This window comes from Melanerpes formicivorus, unplaced genomic scaffold (genome assembly GCF_026170545.1).
Source record: "Melanerpes formicivorus ecotype bairdi unplaced genomic scaffold, bMelFor1.0.p_v2 SCAF_14, whole genome shotgun sequence".
NCBI classification, from domain to species: Eukaryota; Metazoa; Chordata; class Aves; order Piciformes; family Picidae; genus Melanerpes; species Melanerpes formicivorus.
Genome location: NW_027142366.1, coordinates 7,977,543 through 7,999,675, shown reverse-complemented (window position 1 = coordinate 7,999,675; position 22,133 = coordinate 7,977,543). Strand labels below are relative to the sequence as shown.

The following is a 22,133-nucleotide window of genomic DNA, read 5'->3' as shown; positions in this document are numbered from 1 at the left end:
TTGGGATGAACTAAAATGCTCTCTAGTGAAGGTGTCAGAAACCAGCGTTTCCTATTCTTACAATATAGTATGATAAGCAACAGTTGGCTGCTGCTCAAGAGCCTCATGGTAGCTGCAGTTCTGTGCCATAAATTACAAAGCACTTTGAGCTTGCTAAGGATGACAGTCTCTCAAGGTATGATGATTAATGACCCACTTAGATGTTTAAATATTTGTCTAGTTGGAGACAGCTAGGCCTTGAACTTGACTATGAGCAATTCTTTGTGCAGTTGTTTGGACACTGCACTAGTATGGCTGAGCTGATCTTGGTAATTGGTAAATTTATTATTAAATTCTTGGTCATCTGAGAATTTAATAATCAAATGGCAGTGTTGATAGGCAGTAAAATCAAGTACTTCTGTAGTGCTCATCATTGAACCAATTTTCCCACATTAGTGTTGCAGTTCTTACTCCTGGGTTTCCTGTTGGCTTGCTCTCCAATCATTGACCAGGTCATTCTAGCCTTGGTTCCACTTCTGTTGTGACTGCTTCCAGCTCTTGGCAGCAATGTAATTCAGCTGTATTTTAAGGCAATAGTATGAGGGTCAGAATAACAGAATAGGACGACTGATTTTTTCAGTGTGCCTCACAACTGCTTTGCTGTGAATACTTTAAAAAAAATGCTTTAAATCTAGACTCTTTCTACACTTCTCAAATTGATGGCATATATACTGATGTTATTAAGATGTCTCAGCAAAGCTGCTCTCTTTCTGCAATAAAATCTTTCTATACATCTGGAATGAGGTGGACCCTGACTTCTATGATAGGCTGGGCAAATGGATAAGTAACAGAGAATGGTTTTATCTATAACTTCAACAGTATGAGCTTCATGCATCAAACATACACAGCCTCTATACCAAAGCAAAGTGAAGAAAACTGGTACAAAGTCATCATGGACATCATTGACTTCTTGTATAGAAGGCAACTTGTTGGACTCGAAATTTTGCTTTAATGTTCAGTCTTCTCTGTACAAAGTAAAGCTACTATAAATAGCAGCATTAAGAGGTATCTTTTATTAAGCATTGACAGTGACCAACAGAATTCCCACCATCACTGGAAGTATCAGCTCCAGAACTGCCACAGTGCAAGATTCTGATCTCCTTTCTTGTGCCTATTGACGCGAAGAGCGTTGTAGGCAGTCCCCCATGCTGTGGGGGAAGAGAAGTCACAGGGTGAAAAAAGAATTTTTTTTATCCCACTTAGGTTGAGTTCCAATCTGAAGCTAATCATGCACCTAAATTCATCTAGTAATGATGTACTTCTCCATTGTAGAAACTCGTGTGGGAAGAAGCACATTTCACTTTGTTTTTTAAACCAGCTCTTAATTCAATTTATAAACTACGCAACAAGATTGTACAGGAAACCTGAAAAGATTGAATGGCCAAGAATTTCTAATGTGGTCTCATAAATTTCTTCCAGTGGAATATTATTTGGTTACCCACCAATTACAGGAAGCACCCTGAAGCTTAATGCGTGAAAAATGGTGAAATACAGTAAAAGCTCAAAGTTGTAGCTGCTGGTTCACGAACAGAAGTCCACTGATTTATGCCCAACATAAGCTGAAGTAAATGCTCTCTGTATGTTCAGTAAGATGAAGCTGGTGATAAAGATGGAGTATTTCTTGTCTGTTTATGTCAAATTTAAAATCAGAGAGAATTCTGTTTCAGAATGTCATTATAGCAACTGTATAAACAGATGTTAATAGATGTGCTGGTTGGAGCACTGTATAACCTCTGATTGCTTTTTAAGAAGTCCTACTTGTTCAGAAAGGACTGAGCTCTTCTATTAAGATAAAGTCACATTTGCACTTCACTGAAATAAAATACAACTGTTCAGGAATGGTCTGTCTTCTCTTATTCTAGGAAAAAACCCAACAGCCTCCAGTCTCTTTCAGTCTATTTTTGTAGATGCTGATTTGTGATAAGGAAGAAAGTGTTATCTCCACACAGACAGCACCTGTTAATTGCCTAAATAATTCAGGCTTAAATTATGCAGGCTTCTAAACCAAGGCTTTGCCTTAGTAAAAGGGATAAAAAATTACAACTTCGGGATAAATCCTGAATATGCATCCTGCCCTCCTACTCTTTTTTTTGGTTTCAATGTTTTTGTTGTGGTGGAAACAGCCCAGTGCCTAAAATTAAGAATTATTTCTGCAGAAGGAGGTTGGGATTTTTTTTTTTTCCACTGTGCCTGAAAAATTAAAGCTACTTTTTATACTTGGGGCAGGGGGTGGTGGTGTGTGTGTCTTAAAATGTTAAGCAGCCAGGAAACTGTGCATGGTGTTTTTGAGGACAGATTGGATGTAGTTAAGCTCTGTGTCAGTCTGTCTTTCAGCACACAAAGTGTTACTTGTTGAGAATAAATTTCTCGTTGGCCCTGTACCTAATTCCTATTTAAAGTGCAGCTGAACCTGTACTGCTGGTTGTTACATGCATGTCATACACAGATCTGGCAACAGGTAAAAAGTACCTTTAGGAATAAAAACTCAGGTTAGGCTTTATTCTACTTTAATGATTACTGTAGTTGCATTGAAATGCATCTTGGGACATTTAGGTGCCATTTTTCATGCCCTATGGAGTGAAGCAAGTCTAGTAGACAGAGATAGCATCTTTTACATCCTCACTTAGTAGAGTGGGAGAAACTTGTGTGTACAAGGAATGGCTTGCAAGACCAGAAATGTGCTTAATCTTTTTCCTTATTTTAGTTGTTCTCATCAAAGGTATTATTTCTACCTGCAAACTTCCTTTCTCATGTCCTCATTGCTATAAATACAATCCTGTCATCAGTTATGTGATTTAAAGAAATTGCCACCAAATTAGTACTGTTTGCTTTCCTGAATATTTTGGGGTTTATTTAGTGAGGCCTGCTGTACCTTCTGGTGATCTGGGCAGAAAATTTGCGCTCAGCAGTGGACCAGGAGAAGGTTAGGCCCAGCTGTAAGAAAGCATTCAAGCCCATGAGGTCTATTTGGGCTGAGTGTTTGTGGAGCAGACACCTAAAATTTGCAGATGTGTTTCTAACTGTATAAAAAGGCATTTCAACACTTCTCTTTTCACCTTATACCACTGGGTTATTCATAAGCCATGGAGGAGCCAGATCATTGAGTGTCCTTGGAGCATGTTTGACGCAAGCTGGGATTAGTGCAAAACACAACAGTTCAGATCCTTACTCCTCATGAATTTCATTTGTTAAAATGCACAGGCAGTCTTCATGACAGGGCCAGAACCTGAATTTTCTCCCTACTTGCAAATGCCTTTGCCACTAGGCCAAAGAATTTGTTTTAGACTGTAACCCAGGAAGGTTGGCAGATATTTCTTCTTCATGAATAGAGAGAGAGAGCAATAGAATACTTCACTTGGTATGATTTGGAGGTTTGTGTCCTGATCTGCTTGGACATCTATGAAGTTTGAAATTCAACTGACTTGTAAAATGGTTTGGTCCATATATGCAGGGGTTAAAAATGGAAATGTCTGAAGTTCAGTCATCATCACCTTTTAAGACACCTCTATGGAAGGTGATCCACTACACTGTGAAGATCCAGAATTTCTGTGTTCTTGCTGGTTGTTTGTACCACATAGCAAACTTTGGTGCTGTCATTACTGACCTAGCCTGGCCTCCATGCACCACTAACTCCTGTAGATGATGGCCAGCATGGAAGAGCCTGCACATCAACCATATGATAGTAAAGCCATGAACAGACTGTTTCTGAGAAGGCTGGGGTAGGGTTGTGTGGTTTATTGGCTGGAGAGGTATCATTTTACAGCTCTATCTGAAGCCAAATATAACTCTGTTAAAAAGAACACAAGCTGATCAGATGTTAAATGGCAGAACAGCTGTAGGTGTCATAGCTCTGGCTTTCCACTGAACATATGGCATAAAACTGGTGTCGATGGCTGAAAAAAAAAATCACTTTTAAATATTGACACTGGCCTTGATCTTTCTTTTCTTTTAGGCAAAGAATAGGCAGCTTTGAGTAGCTGGATTTTGGTGTGGGAAAACCAGAATTAACTATGCATTTTTTTTCTTTGTCTTTTTAAGCTAAGTAAACCACCAAGCTTGCTTTGTTGTTTGTTAGGCTTGGGTTTTGGTGGTTTTTTTAAAGAAAAGGGTGCTCTTGGGTTTTTTTTTTTCCCCAGGCCCTCACCACTTCAGAAACTGTAAAGATTCTGGTCACTGACAACACTATCCTATTGTGAAAATGCCTATAGTGTCATAAAATAAACAATCACAGGGATGCAACTTATTAGAGATCCTGTTTACCAACATTAATTAAATGTTGTCTTCTGAAGTAGGGAAGGCGGCTTTCAGCGTGGGCAGATTTTTTGGCTCTCGTACCCGAGAACACACAGAGCCTTTGTTATGTCCTCAGGAGAGCTGTTCCTGCTTTGTTGCCTGAGGATAGCTCTTTCAGCTTGTGGTGGTCCAGCATTTAAAAAAAATAAATACAAAAAAATCCCAGGAAACCAAAACCCAAACATGAAACCTCCCCACACACCCTACGAGCAGCATGGCATTGATATTTGGATGTTGGAATTCAGAAATGAATTTGCTTTTGATTGGTCCAAATGTCTGCAATTTAAACATCATTTACAACTTGTGTATCACAATGACTGTAATAAACTTTTCTGATGTGTGTGACTCAGAGGAATCTTTCCCAATAGATGGCCCCTGATGTTTTTATCTTTTTTTTTTTTCCTTTGGGGGTGGGAGCAGGGAGAGAGAAGACTGTGGAGGGAGGATTTGGTTTGAATTAGGCATGATACAAACACTGAATTGAAAACTTTTGAGGCAACTCAGGCTCCAGATGGTCTTCAGCAGCGTGGCAAGCTTTTCTGCTAATACACCACAACTCTCTTAACACCAGGTTTAGACTTTTTAATGAGAATTCTTCTGTTTAAAAGCCAGTAAGCTTTGGAGTTCTAAAGAGTGCCCAAAATACTACATAATAAATAAAATTCTGTGGGCATTAGATTGTTAGAGTCCAGTTGGTAGTATAAGCATAGCTAGCATAAGGTGGGTTTGGAGCTAGGAATATTACCTCACCTATTACTGTCAGTATGAATATTTTTGAGAAAGTCTCTTCATTCCAAAACAAGAAAACACCCTTTGCATCTCTAGAAAAAGAAGGATGATGCATTTCAAAGTTAGTTGGAAAGGGAGAAAGCATTCTGGTTTCAGAGAAGGTGATAAATAGAGTAGAAGAGAAAGAGAAGCTTATACAATAATACACTCCATCTTACAATACTGACTCGAATTGCTCATAAAAGATGCACTCAAGATATATAAAAGACTTGGCAAATAAATCTAGGCCTTTACTAAAACTGATCTTCTAACATTGCATAAATACTTTTGAGGTGTTTGTTTCATACCAGTCTAGCAGGTATATGACTTATCTTGCATCTTGTCTGCTTCACAGTGAGAAACTCCAAAGCTTTTCTTCCAGGGCTGCAATACCTATTAGATGATTTGACAGACAAATCAGAGTGAATGCCAGAACCATAAGATCTGGCATACAAAGAACAGGGAAGATAATTCATAATCCCTTTGTTTGAACTCTTCTGTGTTCTGTGCCGTTGCAGTTAATCCTCTGTTATTCTTTTAAGCCTTTCTCTAGATCATCATTTAACACTCATAAATCTTATTTTAGTAAGTCTGAACTTGATTTCCTCTTAATCTACTAACTGAACAACATAATGAAACATCTGCAGTAAAAGGATCAATCTGTCATGCCACATCTGACTACTGTGCTTGCATGGTAACCTTGAAGTTACTTGGGCAGAATCAGTGCTAAAGAGCATCCATCCAAAGTATCCCCATCCCTCACAAAAGAAGTAATGATTTAGGTAAGGACAGTAATTGACAGATATTCACATACTTGGCTTACATTTTGATCCTTTATATACCTTTTATAGTTAATGGGGAGGAATAACCCCATGTCTCAGTACAGGTTAGGGGCTGGAAAGGAGCTCTGTGGGAAAAGACCTGAGCAAAAAAAGTGGAGGAAAGGGTATTCAACTTGCTTATGGGTCTATGCTATTTTACAGCATGCTCTGATATTATTTGATGCTACAGGCATTTTAAAATTGCTTTAATGGGTCACTGGATAAAAATGTTGATGAAGAGTACATTTCCTTTTACAATTCTGAGCAGTTGTGTCTATGAGCTGTCTGCCAGTGAGCATCATTCAGTAGGACCTCGTGTAGAGAGACCCTGCAGTTCTGTTTAACTATTACAACATGGACCTTGCCTTTAAGAATCAAGAAGTCTTCTGCAGAGTTGTTAATCTTCTTTCCTCCCTGGTCTTCAAGTGCTTTGTAAACCATCAGGGTACTTTATTTTTTCCCTCTTCACACCAGAGGTGGTGCATGTCCTGCAAAAGGATAGCTTTTTCACTAACCTCCTGCATTGCTTACTCTAAGCATGAATTACAAAGGGTACAGGGCCTGATTCCTGATGGAGTTTTACACTGGAATAAATAAAACTAACTCCATACACTCTGGAGTACCTCCCAGGCTATGTTAGAGAAGGATTAGCAGTGTCAGTTCCCTGTACTTTGGGAAAGGCAGAATGGAGAGTACTCTCTTTCCAAGGAACTAATCCCTGGCATATACAATTAATGGAAATTTTCCCCATAACAAAATAGATACAAATAAACCTAAATAAGCCTTTCTTTCTTCCCCTTTTGTATAGTAACATGATTTAGAGTGCCCACTGCAGGAAAACAAATCCGTATGTAAGGCTGGGAAAGGTCCCACTTAAACTGCCAAATTCCTTGGATGACTTTGAATAATTTTTTTTTGGTGGAAATGCCTCTTCCTTGTTTGCTGTTGTGGGCAGTTGGCACTGGAACTATTCTTACCCTGCTTTGTTGTTTGTTCCTCTCAGGAATTCCTCGGCTATGCTTCGCTCACTTTGAAAGAGGTCTTCTGTCAGAGAGGCTTGGTTGCAGGCAAGGAGCAGCAGACATGTTAAAGGCAAGGTGGCCAAAGTCAACTTGATGGTTATCCTTAACACTGGTACAGGGAATTAGTCTGCCATGACAAAATCACTGCATTCTCTTTAAACCTTTAAATAGTTTCCACTTGGATTGGGTAGCACACTACAGCTGTGCACTAGGCCGCTGCAGCCTCTTCTTCCTCTTAGATGGGCCTAGATCTTTGTTCCTTCAAGTTTATTACTTGTACAGAACTTAGAAACTTTTCCAAGAACAACTTCATTTCCTCCTGGCCATGTCTGTGGCCCAATAAAAGTTACAGGGAATGGTTTAACTGAGCTGCCCTTATTTTACATATGTCATTGTCTGGCATGTGACTGTTACCTAACCGGCAGCAATGAATGTTTTAGTGTGCTCAAGTAACACAGCTCCATGTACTGCACTCATTACTAAAACATCAAACTCATCAGTGGCTCTGCCACATTGATGGTGCTCTCAGATTTACGTCACCAACACTTCATTAGGAACCCTGTAAGCTGTGCTCTTTACTTAACAAAGATGGTTTAACAAGTCCACAGTTCACCACAGAAAAGTATCTTGTTTGAGCATGAATTGTCTGGCAGTCACAACTGGGGTTTCTAGCAGAACCACAACATCTCATCAGGACAGCTGAGAGAGGGAGGGCAAGTGGGCTGTCTGGAAGCAGCTGGCTCTTTTAACCTCCTTGCTAGGCATATTGGTCCATAGTATTTATCAAATGTTAGTACTAAGAATTTTGCTAAAGGATGTGGTTGGTATATGGAAGATTAAAGAGGGGAAGCTGTTGTCAAGGGATATAAAGGACTGCAGATGCCTTTAAACCCAAAGAATAGCATTTTCTCTAAAATGAGATTAAAGAGTAAAGATGTTTTCAAGTGGGGACAATAGGGGAGGACAGAGGAGGAGCAGGTACCCCAAGCTGTATGAGTAAGAGCAGTTCTGAGGATTTATGGGGTTCATGTTTGAGACAGCATAGCTGCTGAACTGTGTAACCTTCTAACAACTGAGCCCCACCTCAATGCATCATGCTTTTACCATATTAGTTGCTTCTTTTGCTATGGTAAGCTCTTCATGGCAGTGGCACCTCTGTCCTGTGTCCATCCATTGATTCCGTGTGTTTTGGTAATCCAATAACAGATGAACAACAAACATCTAAATAGCTGTTACCATGCTACTGATTTCCAGCCGTGATATTGCTGTGCCACTTTTAATAATTCAGAAGTGATGGAGAGGTGGGGGAGTGAAAGGGCTGCAGCAATCTTTGTTTCTCTCCATAGCATGTGATTTCTCCTTGGTGGCTCTGTAGTTACCACGGAAACAGGAGAGGGATGGCACAGCACTGGCGGGGCTGGACTGGGACTTGTGGGTCGGCTCTGTGGCAGCCACACAAAGGGGAAAAAGGAGGGCTTGACTCTCTTTGGTTTGGTGCCTTTTTCCCTTTCCCTCAATGGCTTTTGTGAAACTTAATTTTTGAACAGACAGGCAATACAAAGTATTGGTGTGTTTGTATTTGAGTCTTGTTATTACCGATTCTGATAAAAATATGCAGTGTCAGAAAATGAGCATTACTGGTGGTCTGCAAGATTTTGTTGGGTGAGGAAATGTAGGCATATGGTAATGAAATCTTTCACTGCTATAAACTGAAGTCCTGCTTATAGTCAGACTGGCACTATTGGAATGTTGTTTAGTCTGAATGAAATGCATTGGCACTTTAGGGAATAGATTTACTGGTAAAGACTAAGGACCACCTCACTGACATTTGCTCAGTGCAGCACTCGGTTTTGATGAAGGCTGAATCTTCTTTTTAGTAATTAGAACATATATAGCCTAATTGCCTCTTGCATGAGCTGTGCTGACCTGCATAATGTCAATCTCTGAAGCTACTGAAGGAGAGGCATACAAGAGAAAGGGAGCAGCCACCTGCATCTGCAGGTTGTCATTATAGCTCCTGATGCAGTTTGGGCACTGGGAGGTGGAGGATGGGCAGGTGTGGTTACTCTGCTGTACAAGTTTCAGGGCTGTATCCATCTTTAAGCTACCTAATCCACTAGCATTAGCTGTGCTGTTTGTCTTACACCTATGTTAGGTGCTTAGATTTTCAGAATTGTTCTGAGGGAACAACTAGAAACCTCTTTTACCTAGAGATCAGAGTGGAATTTGGTGACTGGCTTGAAATGGTCTGTTGTGCTGTAACTACAGAGACTGTTTGATTCAGTATCTCTGCCTCTCCTTCAAATGGTAGATTAGGTAAGTTTAAACAAGATTTTCTGTAACAAGTTAGTTGGTTGGCAGATGCCTGTCAGCTGCATGGTTGCTGTAGAATGAGACCAAAACAATAAAATACCATGTAAACCCATTCTTCTTTTGAATGTCATGGAAAAAAAGAACCACTTTTCCCACCCCCTGCCCACCAGAGACTTCTTTTGAAGTCTGCATTCAACAAATTTGTCACTATGGGAGCAAGCTATGGCATTAAATTTCCTTCTGCCCAGTTTACATACACAAGTGAGGTATTCCTGTATAATGAACTTAAACATTAACTACATCTATGAGCACGTAATGAGGTTGTTCCTGCCAGTTACCTTTGTGAAACCTCTAGAAATAGTTCACAGGCTTTCTTTTGCCCTTGATTTGCCTCCCTAGAGCCTACAGACTCAAGGTTCAAAACCTTGAATACGGAGTATGTCTACTTCAAATTTGTAATCCATGAAGCAGAGGGAAGAGAAAATACTAAGTTTTAGCAAAAGCATAACCATCAAGTTCAATACTTTTCCTTCACAATGTCAGATCCTGAAATGTGACTGCTGACACTTAAAAACTGATGCAATAAAACACAAAACAAAACAAAGCGTGGAACAACACACTTAGACAGCAGAAGTGATGTTTAGGAAACCCTGCTCTGAGTAGTTTCTTGCAACTGTCCCTTCTGTCCTCAAAAAAGGTTCTTGAAAAGGTTTTTGTTCTTTTTGGTTTTCAGTGGTAGGTTTGTTGGGGTTGTTGTTGTTGAGGGAGGGAGGGATTAGGACTTTTGGTTTTTGGGTTTTTTTTCATAGAAAATCAGCCATTGGAGCAGTAGATGTTGGAAGCAGAAAATCTACACTGAAAAACTGTAGTTCAAGATGGGAGTTCTCTTCAGTTGCCTCTAGATATGGCACCACTGGGCTTAGTTTTGGTCTTCTCTGAATCTGCCTTGTTTTCTTGTAACGAAAAATGTCTTCAGTCTAAACTGCACATGGCATCTGAAAGATCAGTTCCTAACACATGCACACCTACAGCAACAGAAAGCACACAAAATGGAATGGAGTCCAGCACAGTGGTTCTTATCACTGTTGCTTTTTCCAGAGTTAAAAGTGCACTAATTTATTGCCATCAAATTCAGGAGAAGTTTTTTAATTCAGAAAACATTAGTGAGTGTGTGATGTCATTTTTATGAAGTCATTCTTGAGGTTAGAAGTGCAATTTATAAAAAAGTGACTTCTACTGTAAGTGTAGGAAACTTGTTGTTAAATCCCAGTCTTGTAGAGTGATGGGGATTGATTTCCTGTTCTGTGATACTGTAGTGAATACCCTCTTTATCACAGTATCACAAAGTTGGAAGAGACCTCAAAGATCATCGAGTCCAACCTGTCACCACAGACCTCATGACTAGACCATGGCACCAAGTGCCACATCCAATCCCCTCTCGAACACCTCCAGGGACAGCAACTCCACCACCTCCCTGGGCAGCACATTCCAATGGCCAATTACTCTCTCGGTGAAGAACCTTCTCCTCACCTCCAGCCTAAACTTCCCCTGACACAGCTTGAGATTGTGTCCTCTTGTTCTGGTGCTGGTTTCCTGGGAGAAGAGACCAAGCCCCTCCTGGCTACAACCACCCTTCAGGTAGTTGTAGAGAGCAATAAGGTCTCCCCTGAGCCTCCTCTTTTCCAGGCTAAACAATCCCAGCTCCCTCAGCCTCTCCTCATAGGGCTGTGCTCAAGGCCTCTCCCCAGCCTTGTTGCCCTCCTCTGGACATGTTCAAGTGTCTCAATGTCCTTCTTAAACTGAAGGGCCCAGAACTGGACATAGTACTCAAGGTGCGGCCTAACCAAGGCAGAGTACAAGGGGAAATACTTAGTGTTTTGAATGAGGTTCTCTAATGTGTGTGTTTCAGGGAGCTTTTTATAAGGAGGCACACACATCTCCCCTCTGCCCCAGCTGCTGATGTAAAATGAACACACTGCAGGCTATGAAAAAGCAACTGAGAAGCAGTTCATGTAAAACTGTACTGGACAGGTGTGTGAGCTGTGCACGATTGCCTGTGTCATTCTGGGTCAGCTTTCTGTGATCCTGGGGTAATTGCTGCATCTCTGGAGTAGGAAATGCCAGTTCTGTTGGGTTTGTAACTGATGCTTTTGGAAATGATCTTATTTCCACTTTTAGCTGAAAATTAATCTCTGAATCTTTCAGTCAATGACTATGTAATTAAAAGGATGTATTTCAGTAGGGCTAAAAATTCATACTCTAAACAATGGTTACAGGAATTCTTCAACAGAACTGATTGAGTAATGGCTTTGCTCTTGGTTCTTCTCATCCTCTAAGAGTTTATCAGAAGAGCTACATCTAACAAAACATGGCATTCTGCCTCCTCACCCAGCAGTGCTAAGCTCCGAAGCCAATTCTGCTGGTACTTACTGCAGAGGTGGAAGCAGGCAGGATCTGAACACTTGTAGAAATAAGCCCTAGGGTGCTAGGAGATGCATGCTAAGACTGGTTACCCTTTTGACTCTTGGCTTCTTTCTCCAGTGCTTTTTTCAAATAGAAGTTCAAAAGTATGACAGTTGTTTCTCCCTCTAAAAGACATCCTAAACCTAAGTTTCTGGGCTTTTTGCTAAGTTGCCCTCTTTTTATTTTAAACAAGTCAACTATAGCAATATTTGCTTACAGTAATTTGTGGAAGAAGATGTTGACTCTAATATTATCCATTGTTGGTATTTCTTCCCAGTTTAGATAAAGGATAATTGTGATTATTTAGGAAAACAGTTCAGAAGGGACAAAACCAAGAACTACAGGACTTGATGTGTAAGAGACACTGGAAGAAATTCATTTTAATCTTGCATGTTAATTTTGGGTTAGATTTTTGCAAATAAAGAGAACTTCACCATTGACTCTTACTAAAGCTTCTTTATGAGTCTCAAAAGGACTGCAGTGCATTTCAGATCAGATTGGGGTTTTTAATCGTGTAACAGAAAATACCTCATTTTGTGTGAAACTTTCTGGTTCCTGTACCAGTCTTGTCCTTTTTCTAGGATCTTTTTGATACATCTTCTGTTTAGATATCTGAGTTTGTATGTGTAGTATCTCTTGTTAGCTGTCAAAAGGGCTGACCAGTCTATTGCAGTGTGGGACTCTTTAGGAGTTACTGTCAAAAAGTTTTTTGGGTTTTAAAATATTCTTACAGTCTTGGAATGAACTAAATATTTCATCTTGCACATGTGAGGGCCCAATTCTCTGTACAACCCAGCTACCACTTTAGCAGATATTGGCAGGCTTTATAGGACTGCTTTATCCCTTTGATTAGACCTTGATTGCCACTCAACAACCACATACAGCTTGCAGCCGTCTCACTTCAACTTGTGCAAGCCTCTCATGAAAAAACAGGAAGATAGATGTTTAAAGCATGCCCTCCCCCCCAATCCTCTGTGTTTTAAAAGCTGATTAGGATTCATCAAAGAAAGAATCCCTCCTTATTGGACCATTCTGAGCTTTGGTTTGGAACTGAGCGCCCCCCAGAGAGGATTTTGAAAGTTTATTTGCCTCTCTGCTGTGTGTTTTCAGGTGCTCTCACAGTTGGCCTTGTGCGACAGTGTCAAACCATCCATGGACGTGACAGGACCTGTATTCCTCCACGGCTGCCTCCTGAGTGGGTCACTACGTTATTTTTCATCATTATGGGAATCATTTCACTAACTGTCACATGTGGTTTGCTGGTGGCTTCCCACTGGCGAAGAGAAGCTACTAAATATGCCCGCTGGATAGCTTTCACTGGAAGTAAGTGACCTCAACTACACAGTTGACCTGTATGCAGGATGAACTGGTGGAGTCTAAAATAACAAGACAGTGTTGGCAAGAAATAGTGTTTAGGGCTCTTACTGTACAAAACATTCATTCTTTTTAAATGCCACATCTGAGGGAAAAATAAAATTCTTCAAAAAGCAAGGTGTTGGTATCTTAAGTGACTTACAATTGAAATGAAATAGTAGTCTGTGGGCCCAAGGTGAGAGAAAGGAAAGCCTGACCCCTTTGCCTTCCTTGGCCAGTGCCGTTAATTAATCCCATAAAATGTGCAGGGATAGAAGAGGTCAGTCCTGAATTGTGTGTCTGGTACTATTTTGTACTGCCCCACTTCCATGTATCCAGGACTTATTTCCTAACAGAATGGAATTCTGAAAATTCCCTCTCTGAGGAAGTGTAGGCAGTTGATATATCTGAGACTTGCTGCAGTCTGAAATCCATCCTTACTTCAGATGTCTCATGAATACCTTGTTCAGGGTTGATGCTGGTTCAGTCCTGCTGCACGCTCCCAGCAGGTGTTGTATTCAGAATAGCTGCATCCTAATTGGCAATGCAGGAAGATTGCCCACTGCAGAGCATCTGCTGTGCTTCCCAGCACTAAGACTTTTGCTTCTACAAGTGACCCGCAGCAGTGCTTTAGCCACAGGGAGGAGTACCAGTGTTTTCTGCCTCCCTTGAGTCTGAGCACACCAGTAAAACTCCCTGCAGCTGAGCATTCTCCAGCATCTCTGTGTTTCTGCACAGGGAAATGTATCCTATGGCTACTTCAGTGCAAAAGAAAAACACTTAGAATACATAAAGGGAATCACTGTAAAACTTCCATTTCTCGGTGTGTGTTGCAGACTTAGCCTGACTGTGAGACAGTGCCTTAGCAGTGGGGATGATAGCATGGAAAAAAATCAAAACCTGAAGGCTTTTAAATTGACTTGAATTATGTCATAATCACTGAAGGGAGTGTGAACACTAACTAGAAAATGCAAGTTTGTGGTTTACACAGGCGTAAGTAAGGCTTAATGGAACTGTGTGACATCTAATGATATCTAATATGAATGAGATTTAACCTTGTTTTGGGGAAGGGAATGATATAAAAAAAGCACTTAGCTTCAGCCAAGGTACTTCACTGAGGCACTTGTACAATCAAAGCCATCCTGACAATGTTGCCACATAGCATACTAAATGGTGCAGCTCTGTCAGACAATGGAGCTGTTGCAATGCTATATCCATTGGGATTGACTTTTATTTTCTGGTGAATGATTGAAATAGCACACCTGAGTATTGCTGAGTATTCCATCCCAGCTTTTCCAGTGCCCTTGTTTATCCATACATATTTCATCTATATCTAATGTATGCAGGGAGGGTTTAAACTCAAAATGCCATATAAATGCTTACAGTAAGCTGAAATCAGAGCTCTGGGGTAAAGAGGGGTTTTGGAGTATTATAGATTAATAGTTGATGCCACAATTTGTTTACTGAGGTGGTTTTTCTTAATTCAGAGCTTGTATTTTGGGTTTCCAATCGACATATCTCTTCATCTTTAGTTCTCTACAACTGTGATGGTTAGTTCAGTCAAAAAAACTGGTATACTAAAGCAGGGCTTTTCTGTAGGTTGCTCTGGACTTGTAACACATTGATTATTAGAAATCTAAATACAGAAGGACATTCTTTTATTTCAGCACTTGCCTTTTTGTTATGAGATGTTTAATAATGAAAAATAACAGGTTTGTTCTTGTGCAAATCAGAATTATTAGTAACTCAATTAAGACAGGATTGCTGCATTGCCAAAACTCTGTAATTCAACATCTTTGGTACTCATCTCCAACACAGATGACTCTCTGACCATTGCCTTCCTGTTAGCAATGCTGATGGGAAATTTTATTGCTTGACTTACACATAAAAAAATAACTTGTGAAAAAAAATGAATGGGAGGAAGTGTTCTTCATTTTTCAAAAAGTTGATGAGTGACTTCTGTGGCTCATTGTATGGCAAGACAAACTAGTAACTTGATTGTAGATTAGTATGAGGAAACATGTAGCTATGGGCAGTCAGCTTGGAATACCATGAACAGGTCATTCTTGTGAAGTGTCAGTGCTGTTAGATGAAAACACAGAGGAGAGTCTTTTAAAGAATCACAGTACTCCTACTGATAAGTTTTGTCACCTTGGGCATAGATACTATAAAAATTACCACTGATGTTTGAGTCCTGTGACCTGTAGTACTAATTACATACAATATAACAGAGAGTGGATTCCTTCTTGGTGTTTGTTTGTGCACTACTGTCCAGGTCTGTTTCTTCCATGAACAAGGCATTGTAGACTCACAGCTGTCCCTGTGTGTTGATAGCAGCCAAAGATCTGATCAGCTATTCTTCTGCATGGTGTTACTCACCAGTTGCTCAACTGTGAGCTAAATGCCTATTACCATCCCAGCTTCTGTACCACCTCATCACTAATTATGGCTCGTGACATAGTGGCATAAGTTGGTAACAAAGAAATAACCTAGCTTTGGTTCTGTTCCATGGATGTCTGAAACTGCTCCTTTTTTCCTAGCCCTACTTCACCCTGCCTTTTCAGGGTGCTCATTATGTCGTCCTCTGGTTTACCTGGTAAATCTCAAAGATGGTAATTTCCATGATTCTTGGGACAGATACTGCTAGGTTCCATAATTAGAAACCATGTCCAGAGCTTTGTCTCTGCAGTGGCCACCTAGGTGGTCTTATGTGTAACAGTCTTGGCTACTGCAGGAATTCAGAGAGTTCCCACAGGATCTGTTTACATCTTACACTAATACAAGTCTCTCACCATCTGTTACAACTGGAAAGGGAATTAATTATGTGTCTGCTTCCTCTGACTTGGTGCTTCTCTGAGATGTATCAAGGGAGGAGATGCTGCAGAGAAAAATTGTATTTCTACAGGGTTTTTGGAATGCAGGTGAAAATGGGGCAGGATAATCACATTCTTAACTAACAGTAGTTATCCTGCAACTATCTGTCTCAGTTGTTCCCTGAATTAAGTGCTGCTGAAGTTGGTGTTAGTAAAGGTTTGTACCAGGCGTAGATTTCTATGTCACACATCTCTAAAGAGGCAGCAAGCATTACAGTGAGCCCTGTAAAGACCAGAGCATAGCTTTCTCCTTTTTATATGCTGTATCCTGGATTCTTAAAGGTTGTCATTGGCTGCTCAAAGCAATTTCAAGCTAAAGAATTACAGGAACTAAATCCTTTTTTGGCAGTCGCCATTCGGAAGCAGACTAGAAATGATTGTTTTGTTACCTAGATATTTTGGTTAATAGAACTTGTAGTCATTAAGTGTCTTTTCAGCAAATTTTCATACCCAAGCAAAATTCTGAAATCAAAAGCAAGTAAGCAAGTACTCTTGAGGGAGAGAAATTCACTGAGTTGGAACTATCAGACAGAGTTACATTTAGGCTATAGCTTGTGCCAAGAATTCCCATCCTCTACCTTACAAACCTCATCCCAAAAAGAGTACAAACTGAGCTAACCAAGCACTTCCTATGTTGGATTTTCTCCTTTTCTGTTTTAAAAATAAATTTGTCATGCAGCTGCTTCTTAATGACTTCTCAAAACTTTGATGTAATTCCTCTGCCAGGCTTCCTAATTTGGCAGACTTCAATGAATCCAGTACAGTGCCGCAAGCAGGTCTCAGGCCCAGGAGCACTGGCGCATGTGTGCACAGCATGCCTCAAAGAGCAGTGGTTTAGTAGAGAGGGATAAAGACCTATTCTTCAGCCATATCCATCAGGCCATCAGAACTCTCCAGCTGTGTAGTTCTGAATGTAATAAAGGAGATTTAATCTTGAAAGTACAGGTTGTTTTCCGAATCATAAAGCTATTTCCTTTAAGTGTGTTATTGTTAAAATGTAACAGGAGTTTTGTAAATAACTGGAATGCTTGTCAAGGACAAAGTGGATGTTAATAGGAAGCCTGCTGAGTTATGATAATGTGACTCATCCTCAGAGTATTGTTCAAACTGTTACTAATTGTATATTGCGTTACTAATCACACATCAAATGTTGTTTTCTGGATCACTCAAATATAGAGCTCTTCTATGCTTACACCGAACTGCTCAAGAAACATGTACCCAAACTTTCTCTCCTCTGATGGACCAGCTGTTGGTTAAGATACAATTTTAAAAAGGCAGCTACTATTCTTCAAAGATTAGATTGTGTAGTGCAGAATTGCAGCACCAAATAATCATGTAGATTAAAACTTTCTAGATTATTTAGTGTTTAAACTTGCTGGCTCTTCGGGTTTACTGTAATGGGTAGCCTAATGAGGAAGCACAGAGCAAGAATGGAGTGACTTTGCAGTTGCCAGGCGGTTTTTGTTTGTGCTTCCTTTCCCCTTCCATTACCAGCGAGACAAGAGCTCCCTCTAGTGGAACTGTTGGGTTTTCTTGCTCAGTGTTAGGCGAAGGAAAGGCTGATCGGCTGCGCTGGACTCAGGGTGTTGTGAAAGCTGCTTATTGTGTTTTGGAAAGCAAGAAGCAGCCGATGTTCTGATGTGGATCGTGGTTTATGAAATTGCTCATTTTTGTTTATGCCCAAGTGACCACTTTCTGAATTCAGATTCATCATGCTCTTAACTGGCATCCTGTAGGACAGGAGTGTTTTTTCCCTCATGCCAAGACCTGTACTGTGCAAATTATAAGCTTTGAGCATTAGATATGTGACAAACTATTTGTCTTGGGTAAACGTGGAGTCCATAAAAAAGTAATTTTTAATATGAGCATGTAATACTGCAGTTGGATAAACTGGAGCATGTGTATTCACTCAGGAGGAGCAGTAGTAAATTTGCATTAAATATTATTGAGGCAGTTCCAGCACTTTGCATGCTGTTTTGAACTGCTCTATGAATTGGTAAATATTTTGACTTTTAACACAACAGTGACCTTTTTTTTTTTCTTTTCCTTTCTTTTCTCCTTTCTTTGCAGTGATTCTATTCTGTATGGCAGCCCTAATATTTCCAATAGGATTTTACATCAATGAAGTTGGAGGTCAACCATATAAATTACCCAATAACACAGTGGTTGGGTCTTCGTATGTACTGTTTGTCTTATCCATTTTCTTTACAATAGTGGGACTTCTATTTGCTGGCAAAGTTTGTTTACCTGGCTGATGAATGTCTGAACTGCAGGACTTGATTTTTGGAAAGACATCAGAATTGCATTCTCAGGAGGATGTATAGATCAGACTATGAAACACATACTGAAAAGAGGAATGCTTTGACTTGTTCTCACTATGCACTTTGGATGAAAAAAAGGAGAGCCTTTCCTATAACCAAATACAGACAACGCTGACTGATCTCCTGAGCATATTTAATGCAGTCAGGTCTGCACTGTGATAGGAACTAGTGAAGAATGCTTTACACTGAGAAGCATAACGCCCCATGTTACTGTACTGTTCCTGTTTTTAACGTCTAATGATTTGGAAGTCATAAAGTCTTTATGAACTTTGTGGTAGACCAGAGGGTTGCAGAGGAAATAAGTGAGGCTGGCCTCACTGTTTAAGAGATTAGTATTTTACATCTTCCTTCTGATGAGGAAAGCCTTTGGCACCAATGTGGATCAATCTTGCATTACTGCACCAAGAAGCCAATAGATCAGAACATTCTCTAAATGTATGTAGAAGCAAGAAGACATACATCCCCCTCCTCCCCAAGAAGCTCTAGAGAAACTCTGAGGAACATTTTAGAGGGGGATTTCTTCCTTATATTTATATAAATATATATATAAATATATATATATATTTTGCTGATGCAGTATACAGTGTGTGTGTGTATGTGTGTGTGTGTGTGTGTATACACATATATGTATATATATGTATATACACACAAATGGTTCCTGGAAAAGAACTCAGAACGCTTTGCTAGCAAAACACTGTGGTGTGCAAAACTAGAACTCAATAGAAAAAAGCCATTTCTCTGAAGGCCACATAGCTGAGAGTCTTCAGTTTACCTCATTCTTTGTAGCAGCCCTTGATTTTAACAGTTTTTGTAATAGGTACAAACGATCCCATGCCTTTCTAGGTGCAATTTTAAGTTAAGCTAAGATTCTTTTTATGGTAATTTATTTGTATATGAGGGTAGAAGGTGAGATCATGTCATACCTTAAAGTTAAAATCCTAATTTTTGGAAACTGACACTATTTAAATTATTAGCAACTGTTGTACAGAAAGTCTCTTTTTCTACTGCATTGTTACGTTAGCATTCATACATGTTCAAGCACAGCGTTGTACCATAGGTAAGCATTTCTCTAGCACATGTAAAATGCAATGTTTAAAGTAATGCAAACACCATTCCACTGCAAAAATGGATCAACTTACCTTCCTTTGAGTATTAATGCATCTTTACAAAGCAAAAAGCAATATAGTTGTTTAAATCATATATGCCTTGTTTACTCAAGTTGTTATTTTAAGTGTGGATTTAAGGGCCACCCAAATTTGGAGTACATAGACTTCATTAAAGACTACGTAGTTTTATTTTTCAACACAAGGATAAACCTTTGAATCCACAGACATCATAATCCCCTACTCAGCGTAACCTCACAGAAAGTATAATTCAGTGTCCCAGAAAAGCTGCCTGCACTATCAGTATTTATTTTCCAGTTAATACATGGTTTGCCTGAGATGCACGATGAAAACAAAATAATTGCATCTCAAGTGCTGTTTCATTGAGCTTATTAGAAAAATTGCATTGCCAGACATACTACAGTGTTACTGAAAGGATTTTAGAATGAGGTGGTTGTCAAAATACGTTCAGCAGTTTCCAAAGTAGTCGCCTATCACACAAGCTTAAGTGTTTGAAAATAAGACAGTTTGCCCGGTTCTTTCAAACTGAGTGCCATTCAGACCCTGGTGGGTCCCTTTTCCCCTTCCAAGTTGTTTTAATACAAAAAAGTTGTTTGCTGAATTACACATTTTTTTCTTTTGACATTTTTGAACAGACCTGTCACTGCAGTGTCTACAAGTGATGTTTTTTTTCCAGTCAGCTCACTCACAGGTAGAAGGGAGTGCTTATGGATCACTAGATTTTTCTAAAGTATACTAATCTGTAAATACAGCCAGGCACCTGTTTGGAAATAATGGTTTAAATATGATTTGGTTCCTACTTTAAGCCTTTATCTGCATGGGTAGTCTAAGGTTCCCCAGTGATGTTGGTGGCGATAAAATGCAGTGTTCTGGTGCTGGATGCGTGTCTAGATTTTTGGTATTATCACTGCTGTATCCTAAGATAAAGTATTCACTAAAACTTAGATCATAAATTATGTTGGGGGGGGGAGAAAAAAAAACCCAACCAACTCTTTTTTTCCCCCCAGAAATGTCACCCTTGTAAATAGTCCTAAAAGATCTTTGTAACTGGAACGTAAGTGGAGGGAAGTTTCTTAGCTGCTAAAATTTCTCCCCTCCCATCTTACTTATTTCAGTTATAGTATCATCATGTATGCAACAGATTTAGGCTTACCTTGGAGCATACCTAGACTGTGGCTGGCTGGCTGGAAATGTATCTGATCTGCCAGTGCTATTGCTCTGACTTATTAAATGATAGCAGAGATGTAACTAGCAGATTGATGACTAAATACTTGATCATTTGAAGTCCAGAAATAGATATGGCCATCTGCATTTTACAAATCCCCACCCTGTAAATTGAAGAGACAGCTCTCAACAGTTGCTTTTAATACGGTCACTAAGTTCTATACAGTACAGCATTAATTTATAGCAGAAAATCATATCTTGTAAACTGTATATAAAACACTGTTTTATGGTGCAATCATTTGTCAAACTTCTGTCTGTTACTTTTGTTTTAAACTTGTGTGCATTCTTTTCATACCTAAGAGCATCACTGTAAAATCTGCTGAAGACTATTTATAGGTTTTATTTGCACAAGGTTGGTTAACTCCAGGAAGTTCGTATTGAACATGCCTAAACGTCTGTAGACTTTTTTTTTTTTGGTTCATGAAAAGCAAATGTTTCCATATGAATCTTCTCCAAAGGTAATCCTCTATTTGTGTTGAGTGTTTACATAAACTTTCCTGACTCTGCCAGCCATTACACTGACCTTTTTGAAGGACAGCTCATTTCACCTGTCACTAGGGATTCTTATTCAGTCTTCTGCTTAACAGTTCCCCCCCAAAGGTTTGGTGTCCCATCGTAATGTGATTTGTGCACACTTCGTTGTTTATTTGGCTAACAAAAATGTAAGATTGGAAACTTCAGATACCTTTGGAAGGCAAACTACGTAATTTGTCTGTACAAATCTTTACTGTTGAGCTCAGCTGAAATAATCACCTGCAAGCCGTCTGTCTCAGACCTGGGGAGGATGTGCTTCCGTGAACACCCCAGTCTGACCATCCAAGATCGCTTTCCGTCGTTAACTCTTGCTGGCGAGTGCTACCAGGCTCCTGCAGACGCTGGTAGTTTTGCACCACCACCTGAGCCCGGGACGTGGGCTGAAGCCAAGCCGCCGGATCGGGGCTCTCGTGTCGTACCTGTGTTTGAGCCGTTGTTTAACCACTTCAGAACGCAACTGTAGGTTATCGTTTGCCCCAGCACACACACAAATAATGAAAGCTGTCCTTTGAAACCTTTGTGAAGGATGAAGACAATGAAGGAAACGCTGTCTGCAAGCGGGCTGTCGTGCCTGGGCGCCGCGTCGCTCCCCGCCCGAGGCCTGGCCGCCTGCGTCCCCCCGCCCCGGCTTTTACTGAGGATTGTTTTCTAATTGGTTCGAACATTTTTCAGTGAATGATTTCCGAACAAATGTTAATACAAACTGTATAAAATGAACATAATTTTCTTCACTTGTATTTTTGTTATTGAGCAAGTTTATCAAAATAAATTGTCTACTAAAGCCAGCCGCTGCCCCCGCCTGCGCTGAGGGAATCGGCCCAGCCCTCGCCTCATCCCGCCGGGGCCGCGCGCACCACCGCCCTCAGGTGGCGGGAAGCGGCGCCATCGCCTTCTGTCCGTCTCCACCGGCAACGCCGTAACGCGGCGGTGGGGCTGGGCCGCCCCCGGGACGTCCCGCGCTGAGGGAGGTGTGAGGCTGGGCTGC

The 22,133-nt window shown here is 40.3% G+C and overlaps 1 protein-coding gene across 1 annotated transcript in view; it reads left to right on the top strand.

The window, feature by feature from the left end:
• MOSMO (modulator of smoothened) overlaps positions 1-21,894 on the top strand; it is a 30,285-nt gene extending 8,391 nt beyond the window's left edge. Inside the window, exons 2-3 of the mRNA XM_068146802.1 lie at positions 12,830-13,042; positions 18,016-21,894. Of these exons, the coding sequence (XP_068002903.1) occupies positions 12,830-13,042; positions 18,016-18,200 (398 nt within the window). The 3' untranslated portion in view covers positions 18,201-21,894. The remainder of the gene's footprint in view (positions 1-12,829; positions 13,043-18,015) is intronic.
• Positions 21,895-22,133: the final 239 nt, after the last annotated feature.